Source organism: Lampris incognitus, chromosome 3 (genome assembly GCF_029633865.1).
Source record: "Lampris incognitus isolate fLamInc1 chromosome 3, fLamInc1.hap2, whole genome shotgun sequence".
Lineage (NCBI taxonomy): Eukaryota > Metazoa > Chordata > Actinopteri > Lampriformes > Lampridae > Lampris > Lampris incognitus.
This window is the reverse complement of record NC_079213.1, coordinates 58,281,144-58,300,819: the sequence shown is the minus strand read 5'-3', so window position 1 is coordinate 58,300,819 and position 19,676 is coordinate 58,281,144. Positions and strand designations below refer to the sequence as shown.

Genomic DNA, 19,676 nt, shown 5'->3' with positions numbered 1-19,676 from the left:
AAAGTTGAAACTGTAATGACCAGCGGGTCCATGTTCTTTAAATTTTGAACCACTTCCAGTTTAAATATGGCCGACTTCCAGTTTCTACGCGAATACAGTTGTAAATACAATTCATTTTATCATCCCAATAAAGTCAAGTACAAACAGCACAGTCGCCCCACCGCACTCCCCTAGTGTGTGTGTGTGTGTGTGTGTGTGCGCACGTGCGTTTACCCGCTAGATGATGTGCTAGCCATTGATCTTCTCAGGCTGACCGGCTGGTTGACTGACTGATTAAGGTCATAAGCCAGATGACCTTGCAGCTCTCCAAGAGAGAAACTAGGACCTTCTCCAATTACTACAGGAGCTAGAGACACACAAAGAAACACAAACAGACATGAACAGACACACAAGGACCATTATAGGTAGTGCAACATTTCCAACCAGCTTATTTGTTTTTATTGGTCCATCGAAATAACTGCTTACGACTGAATCCAGGACACACTCACTGACTCATTATAATATATTGTTATGACTGACTGACCTCAAGGAAACGCTGAACCAAAGAGTCAACATGGGGGTTAAGAGACAAGACATCTGTCTAGAGAACTGTGGCCTGCTGTATAAACGTTGTGTTGTGTAAGTCCTTTGCATACGCAATTTCCCAAGCACATATTGAATTTAGAAAAAGTGAACTGGACGTGACAATGTGTGTATCTCCATGCAAACGTTGACCCATGCGTACACACATTTTAGAGACAGTGTTAAATCACAACTCCCATGACAAAGTAATGAGATGGCATTGTTGCTCCATACATGTCATATCAGAGTGCATTCGCCACAAGCGCTGAGCATCAGACAAAACCTGCAGCCACAGCCTCCAGGCTGCGACATATGACGTTACTTCCATGAAAGGACTTGCTTCCTCACACTGTCACAGAAAAATACTTTCTCCAATTGGTCTATAATAGATCAGTGGATAACTACACCCTGTTCCACCCACCATGCAGCTAATGCCACCACAGTTCAGACCCCTGCTCCACCCACCATGCAACTAATGCCGCCACAGTTCAGACCCCTGCTCCACCCCCCATGCAGCTAATGCCACCACAATTCAGACCCCTGCTCCACCCACCATGCAGCTAATGCTGCCACAGTTCAGACCCTGCTCCACCCACCATGCAGCTAATGCTGCCACAGTTCAGACCCCTGCTCCACCCCCCATGCAGCTAATGCCGCCACAGTTCAGACCCCTGCTCCACCCGACATGCAGCTAATGCCACCACAGTTCAGACATGTTGAGACGTGCTATGTTGAATTTAAATGAAATGTCGACAATCACAATCTTACTCTATGCAAATATTTGTTTCTAACAAGTCCTACACAGCTGACATCTGTGAGGACTCGGCCTAGTTGTCCTGCAGTAGGCTGTTGGTGCTGGGGGTGCACAGCCACTCCACTTGGAACCGCTTCTCCATCACCAGATACTACTTTTACAGTGTCAGTCTGCAAGCTAAATCAACTTAGTATGTCCTTACAGCCACACTTGGCTGTGTCTGCGGGTGGGAAGCCAGATTGGGTGTGTGTCCTGATCACTGCACTAGCACCTCCTATGGTCAGTCTGTCAGGGCGCCTGTTAAGGGGGGAGGGGGGACTGGGGGGAATAGCATGATCCTCCCATGCGCTACGTCCCCCTGGTGAAACTACTCACTGGCAGGTGAAAAGAAGCGGCTGGTGACTCCACATGTATGGGAGGAGGCATGTGGTAGTCTGCAGCCCTCCCCAGATCGGCAGAGGGGGTAGAGCAGCGACCAGGACGGCTCAGAAGAGTGGGGTAATTGGCTGGATACAATTGGGGAGAAAAAAAGGGGGGGAGGGGACTTAGTACAGCTTCCTATTTTTTATTAATTTTTTTGGATTTAATCAGGTCATCCATCGGGATCAGATGTACTGTGTGCCTGGTAGGTCTATCTCGACGGTGTGTTTTTAATTCCAGATGTTTTGGAAGTCTCTGTTTCATTGGGTTTTGATATTGGTCTCATTTCATTGGACCAAGAGAAGGCATTTAACCAGGTAGAACACCTCTACCTCTGGAAGACTAGGGAGCGTTTTGGCTTCAGCCCAGGTTCTATTTCAATGATCAACGTTTTGTACCAGAATATTGAGAGTGTACTGAAGATAAATAAACAGAGGTTTGAGTGCCCCTTTCAAAGTAAACAGAGGCATTCGTCAGGGATGCTCTCTCTCGGGAATGTTATATGCTATTTCTATTGAGCCATTGTTGTACAACATTAAGAATTGTACTGAAGGATTGTCTTTACCAAACTGTGATACAAAACTGGTGTTGTCAGCTTATGCAGATGTAGTAGTCCTTGTAAAAAATCAAGCGGATGTTGACAGTCTATATAAGATTGTTAACGATTTTGGTATGATTTCAGCTGCAAAGGTTAATTGGAAAAAATATGAAGCATTAGCAGCTGGGAATTGGAATGGTGGTTTTCTGCACCTGCCAGGGAATTTGTCATGGAAAAGAGATGGGTTTAAATATTCGGGAGTCTTCCTTGGTAATGAGTTAATGGGCCAAAAAAAAATAAAATTGGGAGGGTGTGCTAGAAAAAATTGAGGGGAGACTGAAAAAATGGAGATGGACATTGCATCAAATATCCTGTAGAGGCAGGGTGCTGTTAGCCAATAATTTAGTAGCCTCTGCAGTGTGGCATAGGTTGGCTTGTATGGAACCGCCTGCTGGTTTTATACAGAAATTACAAACGGTCTTAATAGATTTTTTTGGGGCAGACTACATTGGGTGCCCCAAAGTGTGCTTTTCTTGCCAAAAGAGAGGGAGTTCAGGGTCTGGTGCACTTGGCAAGTAGAGTGGCAGCTTTCAGATTACAAATTGTGCAGAAATATCTTACAAGGTCTGCTGATATTGTATGGAAATGAATAGCAAGTGCTATTCTAAGGAGAACTAATGGTTTGGGTCTTGATACAGGTTTGCTTCTGATGGATTCTAAATGTTTAAATTTGTCTGAACTCCCTGTTTTCTATCAAGGAGTTTTCAAAGCATGGAATCTGTTTACATAGAAAAGAAAGGAAACTACTTTCTCTGTACTGGTTATTAAAGGACCCTCTCATTCATGGAGCCAGGTTGGACGTACAGGACAGTTCAACACCAGGCCTCACTCTAACACTGTGCAACACTGGGACTGGACCACTAAAGGACATAGTGGACATAGCTGGACCTGGTCCGATGGACAAAAGGCTGTAGCTTCTCATCTGACGCAGAAGTCTATTCATCACACGAGGAAGATACTATCTCGTTGGGTTGAGAGACTGACTGATGCTGAACGGGAACTGTTGCAAAGGTAGAAACTCCTGGTCAGGATGATCCCTTTCCAGATTTGGAACTTTCTCCTAGAATGAGTGATTGCACTGGACATTTTTAAAATGTTAAAATACTGATAATCTGGATTTATATATTCAGTAAAAGGCAAAGAAGTTTACAAGTTTTGTGTCAAAGTGTTAAAAAAGGCACACTAAATGGGAAGACTGACGTAATGTAGAGGCAAAAATTATCTGTTAATGATGATGTTAAAACTGTATGGAGAGTATTGTACAAGCCACCCTTGAAAAAAATGAACAGGTGACATTCAGTGGAGAATCCTACACGGGGCTGTTGCTGCGAATGCCTTTCTATCTGTGATTAATCCTACAGTGCCCAGTAATGTCTGTTTTGTGGAATCATCCTACAGTGCCCAGTAATGTCTGTTTTGTGGAATCATCCTACAGTACCCAGTAATGTCTGTTTTGTGGAATCATCCTACAGTGCCCAGTAATGTCTGTTTTGTGGAATCATCCTACAGTGCCCAGTACATGTCTGTTTTGTGGAATCATCCTACAGTGCCCAGTAATGTCTGTTTTGTGGAATCATCCTACAGTGCCCAGTACATGTCTGTTTTGTGGAATCATCCTACAGTGCCCAGTACATATCTGTTTTGTGGAATCATCCTACAGTGCCCAGTACATGTCTGTTTTGTGGAATCATCCTACAGCGCCCAGTACATGTCTGTTTTGTGGAATCACCCTACAGTGCCCAGTACATGTCTGTTTTGTGGAATCATCCTACAGTGCCCAGTACATGTCTGTTTTGTGGAATCATCCTACAGTGCCCAGTACAAGTCTGTTGTGTGGAATCATCCTACAGTGCCCAGTACAAGTCTGTTGTGTGGAATCATCCTACAGTGTCCAGTACAAGTCTGTTTTGTGGAATCATCCTACAGTGCCAGTACATGTCTGTTTTGTGGAATGATAGAAACAATTTTCCACTGTTTTATGGAATGCAACAGACTTAAAGACGTTTAATGTATTGGAGATTTTGTTCGAGTGTTTTGATGAAAGGTTGTGGGAAAGAGCATTTATTTTTGGGGCAGCTTACAGAAGAGTGAACATGACAAAGTGGACACATCTAAACTTCATAATAGGAGAAGCAAACATGTCCATTTCCATCAGCAGGACTAAAACAGAAGGATGGGGCAGGACAGGATGTGACCCCTCTGTTTGTTTCTCTGGTGAGATCCAGAGCCTGGGCTGAGTTCAGGTTTTATGAAGTGATGAGGAATCTGGATGTTTTCAATCCACAGTGGCGCTGCAATGATGTGGTTTGTTCTCTGGTGGATGATGAGTTGGTTTTTAAATCATGTTTTTCCATTAAATTTGTGAAATCAAGTGGTGGATGGCCTGGCGACCTGTCCAAGGTGTCTCCCTGCCTGTCCAGGGTGTCTCCCTGCCTGCCACCCAATGACTGCTGGGATAGGCTCCAGCATCCCCGTGACCATGAGAGCAGGATAAGCGGCTTGGATAATGGATGGATGGATGGATGCTTCTGAATCATGGAATTCAATTAACTTTTTATAGTCACTGTGTGATCTTTTAAATAAAATGGAATTTTAAAATTCATCTCTCTCTCCCTCTCCCTCCCTCTCTCGCCGGTGTCTTCTGTTTTATTCCAAGCTTTGCCTTTTAAATTTGGCCGTTACTGTTTATTAATTGCTTATGCATTCCACATTCCATTATAAAAGTTTATGTTCAGTACTGTTTTTTTTCTTTTTTTTCTTGTCTTTGTTATCGCTCATCTCCTGTGCCCACCTACAGGGGGCATGGTTTGTGTAAAAACTCATCATAATTTGGTAGTGAACTTACAGGTGGACTTACAGATAAATGTGAAGCTTATGATGACTTACTTCTCGAGACCTGGACCAGCTCAGTGACGTTGAAAACTCCTGATGTCACGAAACTTTCCTGGAACTCTGGACCATCTAGAACACACAACAGCAGTTATACAGTTACATCTACACATCTAGAACACACAACAGCAGTTATACAAGTTACATCTACACATCTAGAACACACAGCAGCAGTGATACAGTTACACCTACACATCTGGAACAAAACAGCATTTATACAGTTACATCTACACATCTAGAACACACAACAGCAGTTATACAGTTACATCTACACATCTAGAACACACAACAGCAGTGATACAGTTACACCTACACATCTAGAACACACAGCATCAGTTGTACAGTTACACCTACACATCTAGAACACACAACAGCAGTTATACAGTTACACTTACACATCTAGAACAAACAGCAGTTGTACAGTTACACCTACACATCTAGAACACACAACAGCAGTTGGACAGTTACACCTACACATCTAGAACACACAGCATCAGTTGTACAGTTACACTTACACATCTAGAACAAACAACAGCAGTTGTACAGTTACACCTACACATCTAGAACACACAACAGCAGTTGGACAGTTACACCTACACATCTAGAACACACAACAGCAGTTGTGCGGTTACACCTACTCATCATCTAGAACACTCAACAGCAGTTCTACAGTTACACCTACACATCTAGAACACACAACAGCAGTTGTACAGTTACACCTACACATCTTGAACACACAACAGCAGATACACAGTTACAAGTACACATCTAGAACACACAACAGCGGTTACAGTTACATCTACACATCTAGAACACTCAACAGCAGTTATACAGTTATACCTACTCATCATCTAGAACACACAACATTAGTTATACAGTAATAACCTACACATCTAGAACACAACAGCAGTTCTACAATTACACTTACACATCTAGGCCACACAATAGCAGTTAGTTATAACTGCATATCTAGAATACACAACAGCAGTTATACAGTTACACCTACACATCTAGAACACTCAACAGCAGTTATAGTTACACCTACACATCTAGAACACACAACAGCAGTTATACAGTTATACCTACACATCTAGAACACACAACAGCAGTTGTACAGTTACACCTACACATCTAGAACACTCAACAGCAGTTATACAGTTACACCTATATTCAGTAACGAAGGACATCAAAGGTATCCTGAACGAAAAGAAGAGGGTCTTTAGAGCTGGCAATAAGGAGGAGTTGAGAAAAATCCAAGGGGACCTTAAAGTGAGAATCGGGGAGGCTAAAGATAATTACAGGCCGAAGATGGTGCAAAAACCCCAACAGAACAACACGAGAGAGGTCTGGAGTGGTATGAAGACCATCACTGGTTTCAGGCCAACTGGCAGCAAAGCAGTGGAGGGCAGCTTGGACAGGGCCAAAGAAGTTAATGTGTATTTGTAACAGATTTGACACAATAACCCCTCCCCGTCCCCCCCGGTCTCATCTGTTGCCTGCCCTCACCAACCGTCAACTTCACTGCCCCTCCCTCCCCCTCCTCCTCCTTACATCCCCCAGCCTCCAGTGGGGGCCCTACTCCCCCCCTCTGGGTTCCTGGACTAATGACCCTCTCCATCCTGACGACCCCCCCCCCACACCTGTAACACCTACAGTGTGCTTCACGGTTGACCATGTCAGAAGACAGTTGATGAGACTCCAAGCAAGCAAGGCGGCAGGCCCGGATGGTGTTAACCCCAGGGTGCTCAAAGCCTGTGTCCCTCAGTTACGTGGAGTGCTTCACCGTGTTTTCAACATGAGCCTTAGACTTCAAAGGGTCCCCGTGCTGTGGAAGACATCCTGCCTCGTTCCTGTGCCTAAACACCACATCCCAGGGACTCCAAGGACTACAGACCAGTAGCATTGACTTCACACATCATGAAGACTCTGGAAAGACTCATCCTGGAGCAGCTTCGGCCCACAGTCAAGCCACACTTAGACCCCCTCCTGTTCACCTACCAACCTCAACTGGGAGTTGAGGATGCCATAATTTTCCTGCTTAACCATGCCTACGTCCACCTGGATAACCCAGCAAGCTCTGTGAGGGTCATGTTGTTTGACTTTTCCAGCACCTTTATCACCATCCGGCCAGCTCTACTTGGTGAGAAGTTGACACCAATGCAGGTAGATGCCCCCCTTGTGTCCTGGATTGTTGACTACCTTACTGGTAGACCACAGTATGTGCACTTGCAACACTGTGTGTCGGCCAGAGTGGTCAGCATCACTGGGGCTCTGCAGGGGACAGTCCTGTCTCCCTTCCTTTTCACCCTCTACACTACGGACTTCAACTATCACACAGAGTCCTGACATCTTCAGAAGTTCTCTGATGACTCTGCTATAGTCAGATGCATCAGTAATGGCGAAGAGGCTGAGTACAGGGCTGTAGTGGGAAACTTTGTCACGTGGTGTGAGCAGAACAATCTGCAGCTCAACGTGACTAGGACAAAGGAGCTGGTTGTTGACCTGAGGAGGGACATGACACCAGTGACCCCTGTCTCCATCCAGGGGGTCAGTGTGGACACTGTGGAATACTATAAGTGCCTGGGGTTGTATATAGGCAATAAACTGGACTGGGCTAAGAACACTGATGCCCTCTACAAGAAGGGACAGAGCCATCTCTACTTTTTGAGGAGGCTGAGGTCCTTCAACATCAGACAGACAATGCTCAGGATCTGGTATGAGTCTGTGGTGGCCAGTGCTCTCCTGTTTGCTGTTGTGTTTTGGGGAAGCAGATTGAGAGTAGCGGATGCAGACAGGGTCAATAAACTGATCCGCAAGGCCGGTGACGTTGTGGGGGTGGAACTGGATTCTCTGGCGGTGGGTTCTTAGAGGAGAATGCTGTTGAAATTACGTGCCATCATGGGCAATGTCTCCCACCCACTCCATGACATGCTGGTTGGACACAGGAGTACTTTTAGTAATAGACTCATTCTGCCGAAAAGCACCACAGAGCACCACAGGAGGTCATTCCTGCCTGTGGCCATCAAACTTTACAACTCCTCCCTCAGACTCAGACTGTCAGACACTCTGAGTTAATGGTCATTGGACTGGCCCTGTCAAGTTTTGTTTGTGCTGCTTGTTGTGTGCTACAGTAGTGCAGTATAGATAGGGTGTTACAGTGCATCCGGAAAGTATTCACATCCCTTCACTTTCCCCACATTTTGTTATGTTACAGCCTTATTCCAAAATGGATTAAATTCCTTTTTTTTTCTCATCAATCTACATACAATACCCCATACTGACGAAGTGAAAAAGCTTTTGTAGAAATTTTTGCAAATTTATTAAAAATAAAAAACTGAAATATTGCATGTACATAAGTATTCACACCCTTTACTCAGTACTTGGTTGAGGCACCCTTGGCAGCGATTACAGCCTCAAGTCTTCTTGGGTATGAAGCTACAAGCTTGGCACACCTATATTTGGGGTATTTCTCCCATTCTTCTCTGCAGATCCTCTCGAGCTCTGTAAGGTTAGATGGGGAGCGTCGCTGCACAACTATTTTCAGGTCTTTCCAGAGTTGTTCAATGGGGTACAAGTCTGGGCTCTGGCTGGGCCACTCAAGGACATTCACAGACTTGTCCCGAAGCCACTCCTTCGTTGTCTTGGCTGTGTGCTTAGGGTCGTTGTCTTGTTGAAAGGTAAACCTTCGCCCCAGTCTGAGGTCCTGAGCGCTCTGGAGCAGGTTTTCATGAAGGATCTCTCTGTACTTTGCTCCATTCATTTTTCCCTCGATCCTGACTAGTCTCCCAGTTCCTGCCGCTGAAGAGCATCCCCACAGCATGATGCTGCCACCACCATGCTTCACTGTAGGGATGGTATTAACAAGGTGATGAGAGGTGCCTGGTTTCCTCCAGACGTGACGTTTGGCATTCAAGGCCAAAGAGTTCAATCTTGGTTTCATTAGACCAGAGAATCTTGTTTCTCATGGTCTGATTGTCCTTTAGGTGCTTTCTGGCAAACTCCAAGCGGGCTGTCATGTGCTTTTTACTGAACAGAGGCTTCCGTCTGGCCACTCTACCATAAAGGCCTGATTGGTGGAATGCTGCAGAGATGGTTGTCCTTTTGGAAGGTTCTCCCATCTCCACAGAGGAATGCTGGAGCTCTGTCAGAGTGACCATTGGGTTCTTGGTCACCTCCCTGACCAAGGCCCTTCTCCCTCGATTGCTCAGTTTGGCTGGGCGGCCAGCTCTGGGAAGAGTCCTGGTGGATCCAAACTTCTTCCATTTACGAATGATGGAGACCACTGTGCTCTTCGGGACCTTCAAAGCTGTAGACATTTTTTTGTACCCATCCCCAGATCTGTGCCTCGATACAATCCTGTCTCGGAGGTCCACAGACAATTCCTTTGACTTCATGGCTTGGTTTCTGCTCTGACATGCACTGTCAACAGTGGGACCTTATATAGACAGGTGTGTGCCTTTCCAAATCATGTCCAATCAATTGAATTTACTACAGATGGACTCCAATCAAGATGTAGAAACATCTCAAAGAAGATCAGTGGAAACAGGATAAACCTGAGCTCAATTTTGAGTGTCATAGCAAAGGGTGTGAATACTTATGTACATGCAATATTTCGGTTTTTTATTTTTAATAAATTTGCAAAAAAATTCTACAAAACCTTTTTCACTTTGTCATTATGGGGTATTGTGTGTAGATTGATGAGAAAAAAAAGGAATTTAATCAATTTTGGAATAAGGCTGTAAGATAACAAAGTGTGGGGGAAGTGAAGGGGTGTGAATACTTTCCGGATGCACTGTATGTGCACCATGCTTGTTGATATATTTTGTTCTTATTTCTATTTCTTATTTATCTTTTATTTCTGTTTGTTTCTGTTTTTATTTTCTTATCTTGTATCTTGTTAGTTTTTAGTTATTAGAGCAGGAGTGTCTGTAATACAACTCAATTTCCCCTCTGGGATAAATAAAGTATTCTGATTCTGATTCTGACACCTACACATCTAGAACACACAACAGCAGTTGTACATTTATACCTACACATCTAGAACACACAACAGCAGTTATACAGTTACACCTACACATCAATACATCAACCTGTGTCTGTACCTATGCAGTGTGTATGAATGAGAGGGCAAGAGACAGAGACAGAGAGAGACAGAGACAGAGAGAGAGAGAGCGTGAGAGAGAGAGAGACAGACAGACAGAGAGAGAGACAGACAGACAGACAGACAGACAGACAGACAGACAGAGACAGAGACAGAGACAGTTCCTTCCTCCTCCACTGTGAGAAGTTCTCTTTATTAAGACACTTCCACATCAGGGAAATAGCCAAGAAATTACCAAACTTCCCACTGTTAAGCCCAGAGGAGAAACTGGCAGTTCTCCTGGGTGAAGGAACAACAGCTCCTCTGGCAGCTACATACATGTCCGCCTGCCACAGCCTGCGGGACTCACAACCACTATAAGAGCCCCAAAATTATCTGCTAAAATAGGCAAAAATATGGAACCTGCTTATGTAATGATGCCTATGTATTTAATATGTGATGTAATGTGAATGTAATGTGTATTTAATATGTGATGTAATGTCTGAATCTTCTGCAAACTGCTTTGGCAACAACATATTTTTTGTTCGTGCCAATAAAGCTATTTGAATTTGAATTTGACAGAGACAGAAACAGAGACCGAGACAGAGAGATCCAACAATAAAATAAAGGATCCTATGCTGTAGTTCGTCCAATTTATGACATTCTAACTTGAACAAAAATGTTTGTCCAATTCAGAAACTATATGACATCATAAACTAAAAGGTATAAGACCTCATTTAACTTAATTCAAGACATACTAGTCAACCAGGTCTAAGTCAGAAGTGAAGAAATAATGCTAACTGAAGAGAAAGAGCTCTGCAGGCCCATGCTGGTAGGTTTTCTGACCCATATCGGTCACTAATAGCAAGGGTGTTTAAGGACAGAGTATCTTTATGACTGTCTTTATTTCGGTCTACAGTGTGTGTGTTGTTTCTCTTTAGTGTTGTTGTAGAGGCTATTTGGTTGTATTTCACTTCCCGGTGGTTCTCCTCGTCCGTCTTCCTCTACGTGCTGCAACAAGAACATTTTATCTCAGCAATCCTTAAACTTGCTCTTATCCAGTCCAGTCTCATGCCAAGGTTTCAGATTCGGATTCAGACAACTTTATTTATTCCACAAGGGCAATTCAGGTGAGCACATGTTTAGGTTAGTCATGTACATGAGGAGCCACGCTGCCTATCAGCATAAATAACTTTCACAAGCTATATGTGCTACATCAGCCGGTTTGGACCAGGATTTCTTTTTGTGACAGTTCCTACTTAAGTTTTAGGGTACTAAAACCAAAACATAAGGCGAGTTCTTATGATTCTAGTAATTTACATGAATGCATAAATTAAAAGTAGGCAGTTGGTAGATGTGTTGATAACATTCTTTTTTTCTGCCAGTCTATCAGTCCTGATGATTTTCAATTTTTGGACTTTCAGGTGTCATGAAGAATGGACAACTACTGTAAGCACAAAGGCCTCATGTGCTGCGTGTCCATGCTGCACATGCCTGCACATGTGTGCACATGTGTGCACCAGCATACATATTTGTATGTGGGCACGTGAATATGACGTTCATGATGTTCTTACCCATGGTGGCAGTTTGACTGTCTTCCTGGTCAGAACCCGCCCCTGTACGACAAGGACTGATGGTCTGCACTGCCTCTGGATGGAGAGAAGGAAGAGGGCATGCAAGACAGAGATAAAGACCAAGAGGCAGAGTAAAAGACAAAGTAATTGATTTTAGCAAAGTAAGGTAAAATTCCCTTTCACACTGGCTATCTCGAATTCAAAATCATTTATGTGTCACATGCACAGTATGACCCAGTATGACACAGGGTCATCATGAATAGTTGTTATGAGGATCAGGTAAGCTCTATAGATCTGAGGCAGAAGCATAAATACTGAACTGAGGATAAAGAAACAATGATCAAGTAGAGCTATAAAAGGATCAATATAAAAAAAATCAAGAAAAGGAATAACATTATTAGGCATCAGATCAACTCTGGAATAATAAGTACAGCATGTCTGTAGTGACCGTTTTTACCATTAATAGACAGGAACAACTATGAGTGGAATGTCAGAGAGCTACTGTATGACTGATTATGACAAGTGATTCTGATTACTGTAAGTGATTACCGTAAGTGACTGTATCGCAGCATAGTTGCAGAGCTACATGGATGCTGTGCAGAACAGCAGCATCATCCACATGATCTGCTTTATTACTGCATGTGGTGGTGGGCTGATAAGCTATCAGGAAAGCAGGCAAGACAAATTCCAAAAAATTAAGAAAAAGTCCCTTGTTGTTTGTTTACTTTAAAGCTAGGTTTACACTAGACAACTTTCCCAAAGACTTTCAATCCTAGCCTTCATTTGCATAATCTTAAATGTTTTAAAGACAGTCAGTGACAGAAATCCAAGATGGGGGCACGCTGGACGCAGCAGCTACTGCAGCTCCCTGTTAAGTGTTCCCTCATTTCATTTTTAACATGCGTCTGCGCATTGTTTTTAATGACAATAAATTGAATTGAATTGAATAGTCACATAGTGTGACACTGCAAAACACTCAGTGTTCTTAACAGCCTCTGAGACTCTAGAGACAACATCAAACCTGTTTGATGGTGTGGCCAGGTTTATATATAATTAGATTTAATTTTTATGTTTTATAAATTATATATTCCATTCCATTCCATTATCCAAACCACTTATCCTGCTGTCAGGGTCATGGGGATGCTGGAGCCTATCCCAGCAGTCATTGGGCAGCAGGCGGGGAGACACCCTGAACAGGCTGCCAGGCCATCACTGGGGCCACACACCCACCCACCAGCCCACCCACACACACACACACACACACACACACACACACACACCTAGGGACAATTTAGTATGGCTGATCCACCTGACCTACATGTCTTTGGACTGTGGGAGGAAACCAGAGTACCAGCAGGAAACCCACGCAAATTCTCTCTCTCTCTCGCTCTCTTTCTCTCTCGCTCTCTCTTTCTCTCTCTCTCTATATATATATATAAATTCTTTAATAGACAGTACAAGCCTGTTTCATGCAATAAGCAATCATCAGCTGACTGACAACTGATGACTGCTTATGGCACTGGCCTAACATTGCAGCCTTGGTGATATATAAGAGAAAGTCATCAGCGTATAATGACACCTTGTGTACCCTACCACCTCGGATTATCCCTTCAAAGGAGCCACACTGTTGTAAGGAAGGCACAAGTGGCTCGATCATTAAATCAAAAAGCAACGGGAAGAATGGACAACCCTGTCTTATTCCCCTGCACAGAGGGAAATATCTTGATTGTACCTCGTTAGTTCAAACCGATGCTAAGGGGTCGTTATATAATAATTTAACCCAAGAAATAAAGATGGGTCCAAAGCCGAATCTTGAAAGTCCGTCGAAAAGGAAACCCCATTCCACCCGATCAAAAGCCTTCTCCGCGTCTAAAGCAACTACAACTTCAGGTTAAGCAGATTTTGACTGGGTGTATATTATATCAAAAAGCCTACGAGTATTATCAAAGGAGTGCCTACCCTGAATAAATCCTGACTGATCGGGTGAAATAAGGGCTGGGAGAACTCCTTCAAGGTGCTTGGCTAACCATTTTGCAATAATTTTAAAATCTGCATTAAGGAGGCTGGTTGGACGATAGGATTCACAGCGCAGAGGATCTTTATCTTTTTTGGGGATGAGATATATTACGGCTTACCTCAGTGTTTGTGGTAGTTGACCATCCGAGAGGAATTGATTATATATTTTCAGGAGTAATGGGGAGAGTTCATTTGAGAACTTCTTAAAAGAAATTCCACTGGGAACCCGTCTGGTCGAGGTGTTTTCCCCGACAGCATACTGCCCCCGACAGTTATTACACTCAGATGTACTATATAGTTTACCATAATACTCAGCAAATGTATCATTAATTTGTTCACGGTCTGTAACAGTGGAACCTGAAGTGGTCTGTATTTGTGTAATTTGATGTAACATGTACGCTTGGCATGCCTGGTGAGCCAAGAGTCTGCCTGTTTTGTCCCCAAATTCATAGGCAGTGTATTTAGCCCTTGAAAGAAAATGTTCAGCCTTAGCTGTTGAAGCTAAGTCAAATTCTGTCTGAAGACGGTTCCTCTTTTGGTAAAGTTCTGGACTAGGTGAAGTGGCATATTGTGCATCCAATCGGGCTATGTTTTCACGAGTTCCTTTAGTTTGGAAATATTTTCTTTTTTATTATGTGAGGTGAAATTAACAATTTGGCCACGCAGGTAGGCTTTCAGAGTTTCACATAGAGTTCCATGGGAGATATTTGGTGTAGCATTTGTTTCAATAAAAAAAACTTAATCTGTGTGCTCAAATACCTAACAAATTTGGCGTCTGAGAGTAGAAGAGAGTTCAGGCACTATGTTCTGCATGGCGTGGGTTGTTCAGGGAAGGACAATTCAAAGGAAAGGGGGGCATGATCAGAAATAACAATACTGTGATACTTAATGTGGTCAGTGACGGGTATAAGCCGAGTGTCAAGAAAAAATAATCAGTTAGGGCATCCGGGTAGCACAGCGGTCTATTCCATTGCCTACCAACATGGTGATCGCCAGTTCGAATCCCCGTGTTACCTCCGGGAGTCCCGACAGGCACAATAGGCCGTGTCTGCTGCTGGGAAGCCGGATGTGGGTATGTGTCGTGGTCGCTGCACTAGCGCCTCCTCTGGTCAATCGGGGTGCCTGTTCGGGAGGGAGGGAGGGAGGGAGGGAGGGAGGGAGGGGGAACTGGGGCTAATAGTGTGATCCTCCCACGTGCTGCATCCCCCTGGTGAAACCCCTTACTTTCAGGTGGAAAGAAGCAGCTGGAGACTCCACGTCTCTGGAGGAGACACGTGGTAGTCTGCAGCCCTCCTCGGTTCGGCAGAGGGGGTGAAGCAGTGACCAGGATGGCTCAGAAGAGTGGGGTAAATGGCCAGGTACAACTGGGGACAAAATGGGGGGGGGGGATAATCAATTCGGGAATAGGTGTGGTGAACCGGCGAGAAACAAGAAAATGCTCTTTTGGTTAGGAAACTACACTTCCAGGGGTCAAATAACCTATATTGTTCAATGCAATTATTAATTACTTTGGCTGTCTTGGTCAGTGGTAGAGGTCTGGTGGATCGATCTAACATGGGGTTGAGGACACATTACAGTCTTTACCAATAATTAAAAAATGGTTGTCCTCATTGGGTAGAGCCGAGAAAAAAAGAAACAGTAAAAGCGTCATCATCTCAATTAGGTGTACAGGAAAGCCCTTGTTAAGAAGAGGAGTTTAGTTTGGCTCCCGCTAGTATTACTGGTATTGTGCACTCAATTCAGTTTACTGGTAAGGTTACTGGCCCTTTAAGAGATGCAGAGACTTTCCGGTTCTGACCAGGGGATTTCCAACCGGTTCTAACCAGCTTGTCTCAATCTGTCTGTCTGCTAGTGAGCGACAGTTTGCCTCTCTTCCATTTCAAGGAAATTGAGTGTCAATGACAGATGTAAGTAAGAGTATTTATGTCTTCATTTGTGCCTGTTTCATTCACTGCGATTTACTTGGAAATATGGTTATATAAATCATATTATATAAAATATGATTATATAAATCATATTATATAAAATATGGTTATATACACTACCGTTCAAAAGTTTGGGATCACCCAAACAATTTTGTGTTTTCCATGAAAAGTCACACTTATTCACCACCATATGTTGTGAAATGAATAGAAAATAGAGTCAAGACATTGACAAGGTTAGAAATAATGATTTGTATTTGAAATAAGATTTTTTTTACATCAAACTTTGCTTTCGTCAAAGAATCCTCCATTTGCAGCAATTACAGCATTGCAGACCTTTGGCATTCTAGCTGTTAATTTGTTGAGGTAATCTGGAGAAATTGCACCCCACGCTTCCAGAAGCAGCTCCCACAAGTTGGATTGGTTGGATGGGCACTTCTTTGAGCAGATTGAGTTTCTGGAGCATCACATTTGTGGGGTCAATTAAACGCTCAAAATGGCCAGAAAAAGAGAACTTTCATCTGAAACTCGACAGTCTATTCTTGTTCTTAGAAATGAAGGCTATTCCATGCGAGAAATTGCTAAGAAATTGAAGATTTCCTACACCGGTGTGTACTACTCCCTTCAGAGGACAGCACAAACAGGCTCTAACCAGAGTAGAAAAAGAAGTGGGAGGCCGCGTTGCACAACTGAGCAAGAAGATAAGTACATTAGAGTCTCTAGTTTGAGAAACAGACGCCTCACAGGTCCCCAACTGGCATCTTCATTAAATAGTACCTGTTAGAGCCTGTTTGTGCTGTCCTCTGAAGGGAGTAGTACACACTGGTGTAGGAAATCTTCAATTTCTTAGCAATTTCTCGCATGGAATAGCCTTCATTTCTAAGAACAAGAATAGACTGTCGAGTTTCAGATGAAAGTTCTCTTTTTCTGGCCATTTTGAGCGTTTAATTGACCCCACAAATGTGATGCTCCAGAAACTCAATCTGCTCAAAGAAGTGCCCATCCAACCAATCCAACTTGTGGGAGCTGCTTCTGGAAGCGTGGGGCGCAATTTCTCCAGATTACCTCAACAAATTAACAGCTAGAATGCCAAAGGTCTGCAATGCTGTAATTGCTGCAAATGGAGGATTCTTTGACGAAAGCAAAGTTTGATGTAAAAAAAATCTTATTTCAAATACAAATCATTATTTCTAACCTTGTCAATGTCTTGACTCTATTTTCTATTAATTTCACAACATATGGTGGTGAATAAGTGTGACTTTTCATGGAAAACACGAAATTGTTTGGGTGATCCCAAACTTTTGAACGGTAGTGTAAATCCTACATATGGTTATATAAATTCACTGCGACTTACTTGGAAATATGGTTATATAAATCCGTTTTCTGTTGCGGTTGTTTCACTCTGCTAGTGAGACGCTGTTAGCTATGCCATGCTGGGAGTTAGCAATGTTCCATCCACCGCCGGTGCCTCACGCCGACGCATGTGTTGTGTTATGTTTATGTTTGTACATATGGATTATGACCGCTCATGTATTATTGTTCATTTATATAGACGTTGTATTGTATTTCCCTGTAGAAAACCACATTCTTCAAATAAATATCCTCAAACTGAAGTTCCGCCTCCGTGATTCTCTAACCAGAGTCACACCGCCATTGTGTTCGCCAGCTCTATTGAGCGCATCTGGACCTAGACTTCTGTTATATTGGTCCTTCAAGCCGGATAGAGCTCCTTCAAGACGCTATGGCAGACCAGGACACTATAGAGACATCGGCTCGTCTCCACAGAGAGTGACACCTACCATGCCACCTACACGACTTCGAGGTGGGCTATGAACCTCAACCACAAGATGAACCTCCAAAGGCTCTATCCCACGCATCACAGCTCTGGGCTAGCGAGACGAGGGCCCCGTCTATGAGGAGCGAGCATCCACATCAGTTGATCCCATCCAGACGCCTTGCGCATAAGGCAAGGGCTCCATCTGAGGGTAGTAGGTCTTCATGTAAGTCGATTCCTAGGACCGCCACCGTTGCCGCCCTTGTTCATCTGTGGGTGTATACTCCCAACATGCTCTGTCACCGGTCCAGGAAGCTATCCTTCAGGAGAGTATCCACCGCCCAGAGCTCGAGGAGTTACAGTGCCAGGTCCTACAGGACTATAACACTGATTTGGAGTGTCAGCACCTCAACGCCCAGGCCCGGGGAAGCACAGCGCCAACAGCGGGTGATACAAGAAGAAGCACAACGCCTACAGCAGGAGGCACAAGATGCACGGGAAGCTATCGCCAAACAACTTGACAGGCAGAGGCAACTGAAGAAGAAGGAGAAGGAACTTCAGGTAGCCAAGCTGCTCACCGCACTCCCTCCAAGAACCAGAGATAGAGGGCCCACATAGTGGTGCACTGTCTTCAACGAGCTTCTACTCTCTACCAGTGACAAATGTTCCATCTGCCAACGCTCCTGCATGCTTACTGCATCAATCCATCTCTCATCTACACTTCAACGTCTACAGTGCTGTTGGTTTGTTTTTCTTGCCCTTTTGTACTTGTTTAAGTTGGAGAGTACTACTGGCGTCATGTGTGGCTGCCACTTCTCCCTCTCGTAGTCCCGCCCCCCTTCCCATCCACCCCTGTATGTCTGTGATGTGTTTATCTGTTGTCTTGTTTCTCCCCGTTTATTGTAAAGTGACTTTGAGTGTTAGAAAAGCGCAATATAAGTTTAATTTATTATTATTATTATTACACTCTACACCCCCCTCCCGTGCTGCCAGCAGTATCTAAGCTGACTTAACCTCCAACTGAGTTGCAGCACCATGCAGTAGCAGCCGTGCCTCTTGCACATCCTACCGTACCACAGAGCATGCATCCCCTGCTGGCTCATCCCGCCGTCGTCACTTCAGGATGCACCCTCCAGCACAGGCGATGTCGACCTCTGCTGCAGCCCGTGTGGTTGTACCCCACACCCATTGTGCCTGCTCCCACCGGGCTTCCCGTGAAGTCACATGAAGTTTCTTTAACTACACCTGGCATCCAGACCCAGCAGTATCATGCCACAGGACCCACTGCAGTGCAGACTCCTACCTACTGTGTGACCACCTCTACTGCAGCTCAACCATACCAGCACATGAGTTCCACTGCACCCCACATGGCTCCTATCCTGCCACACATTACACCAGGGCATCCCCGGTATCCAGGTTCAGAGACGCCAATTGCCTCTCCTTACAGCATCCCCCAGCCGATGCTGCCAGTCTTCGAGCATGACCGCAAAAGTGACTGCTCTACTCAAGATGGCCTTGGATAACTTGATAGACCATGGGCACCTGACTGAACAGTATAAGTACCAAGTGCTTCTCGGCCACTTGAAGCTCCCCAGTGTCCTCCACCTAGCAAAGGCCTACATGTATGACCCTCTGCCTTATACAGCTGCATTGCAAGCCTTGCAAGACAAATATGGTCAACCCCGACAGCTCGTCCAGTCAGAGCTAGGTGCCATCCTCCGCTCCCCTTCCATCAAGTTTGATGACACTGAAGCCTTTGACCCCTTCGCCCTGTCCATCCAGTCTCTGGTGGGCATGCTCGTGACACTTGAAGGGCCAAACAGGTACGAGTTGAGATGTGGCTCCCATGTCGACCGGCTCCTAAGCAAGATCCCTCCGTTATACAGGGACGGATTATCAAATACTGTCTGAGCTGCGGCAGTCTCTGGACAGGGTCAGACAAGACATACACCCTGCCTGACCTGGCAGCCTGGCTCCAGATGAAGTCACAAGCTAAGCACCTCTCAAGGCGAGCTGCAGCACTCTACCAGTGTGATGCACCCAAGCAAGTCAAGAAGGATCAACATGTCACTCATTACAAGAAGACCA

The 19,676-nt window shown here is 44.5% G+C and overlaps 1 protein-coding gene across 12 annotated transcripts in view; it reads right to left on the bottom strand.

Moving 5' to 3' along the window:
• Nucleotides 1-19,676, bottom strand: part of nfic (nuclear factor I/C) — a 408,020-nt gene that overhangs the window by 252,936 nt on the left and 135,408 nt on the right. For 11 of the 12 annotated variants that reach the window (XM_056275685.1, XM_056275684.1, XM_056275690.1 and 8 more), the window contains 3 exons: nucleotides 11,877-11,951; nucleotides 5,220-5,294; nucleotides 214-346 (listed from right to left, as the gene is read on the bottom strand). In XM_056275685.1, coding sequence (XP_056131660.1) covers nucleotides 214-346; nucleotides 5,220-5,294; nucleotides 11,877-11,951 — 283 coding nt within the window. Of the gene's footprint in view, nucleotides 1-213; nucleotides 347-5,219; nucleotides 5,295-10,499; nucleotides 11,314-11,876; nucleotides 11,952-19,676 lie in introns of those variants that run through there. The other variant, XM_056275695.1, reaches the window with a different exon arrangement.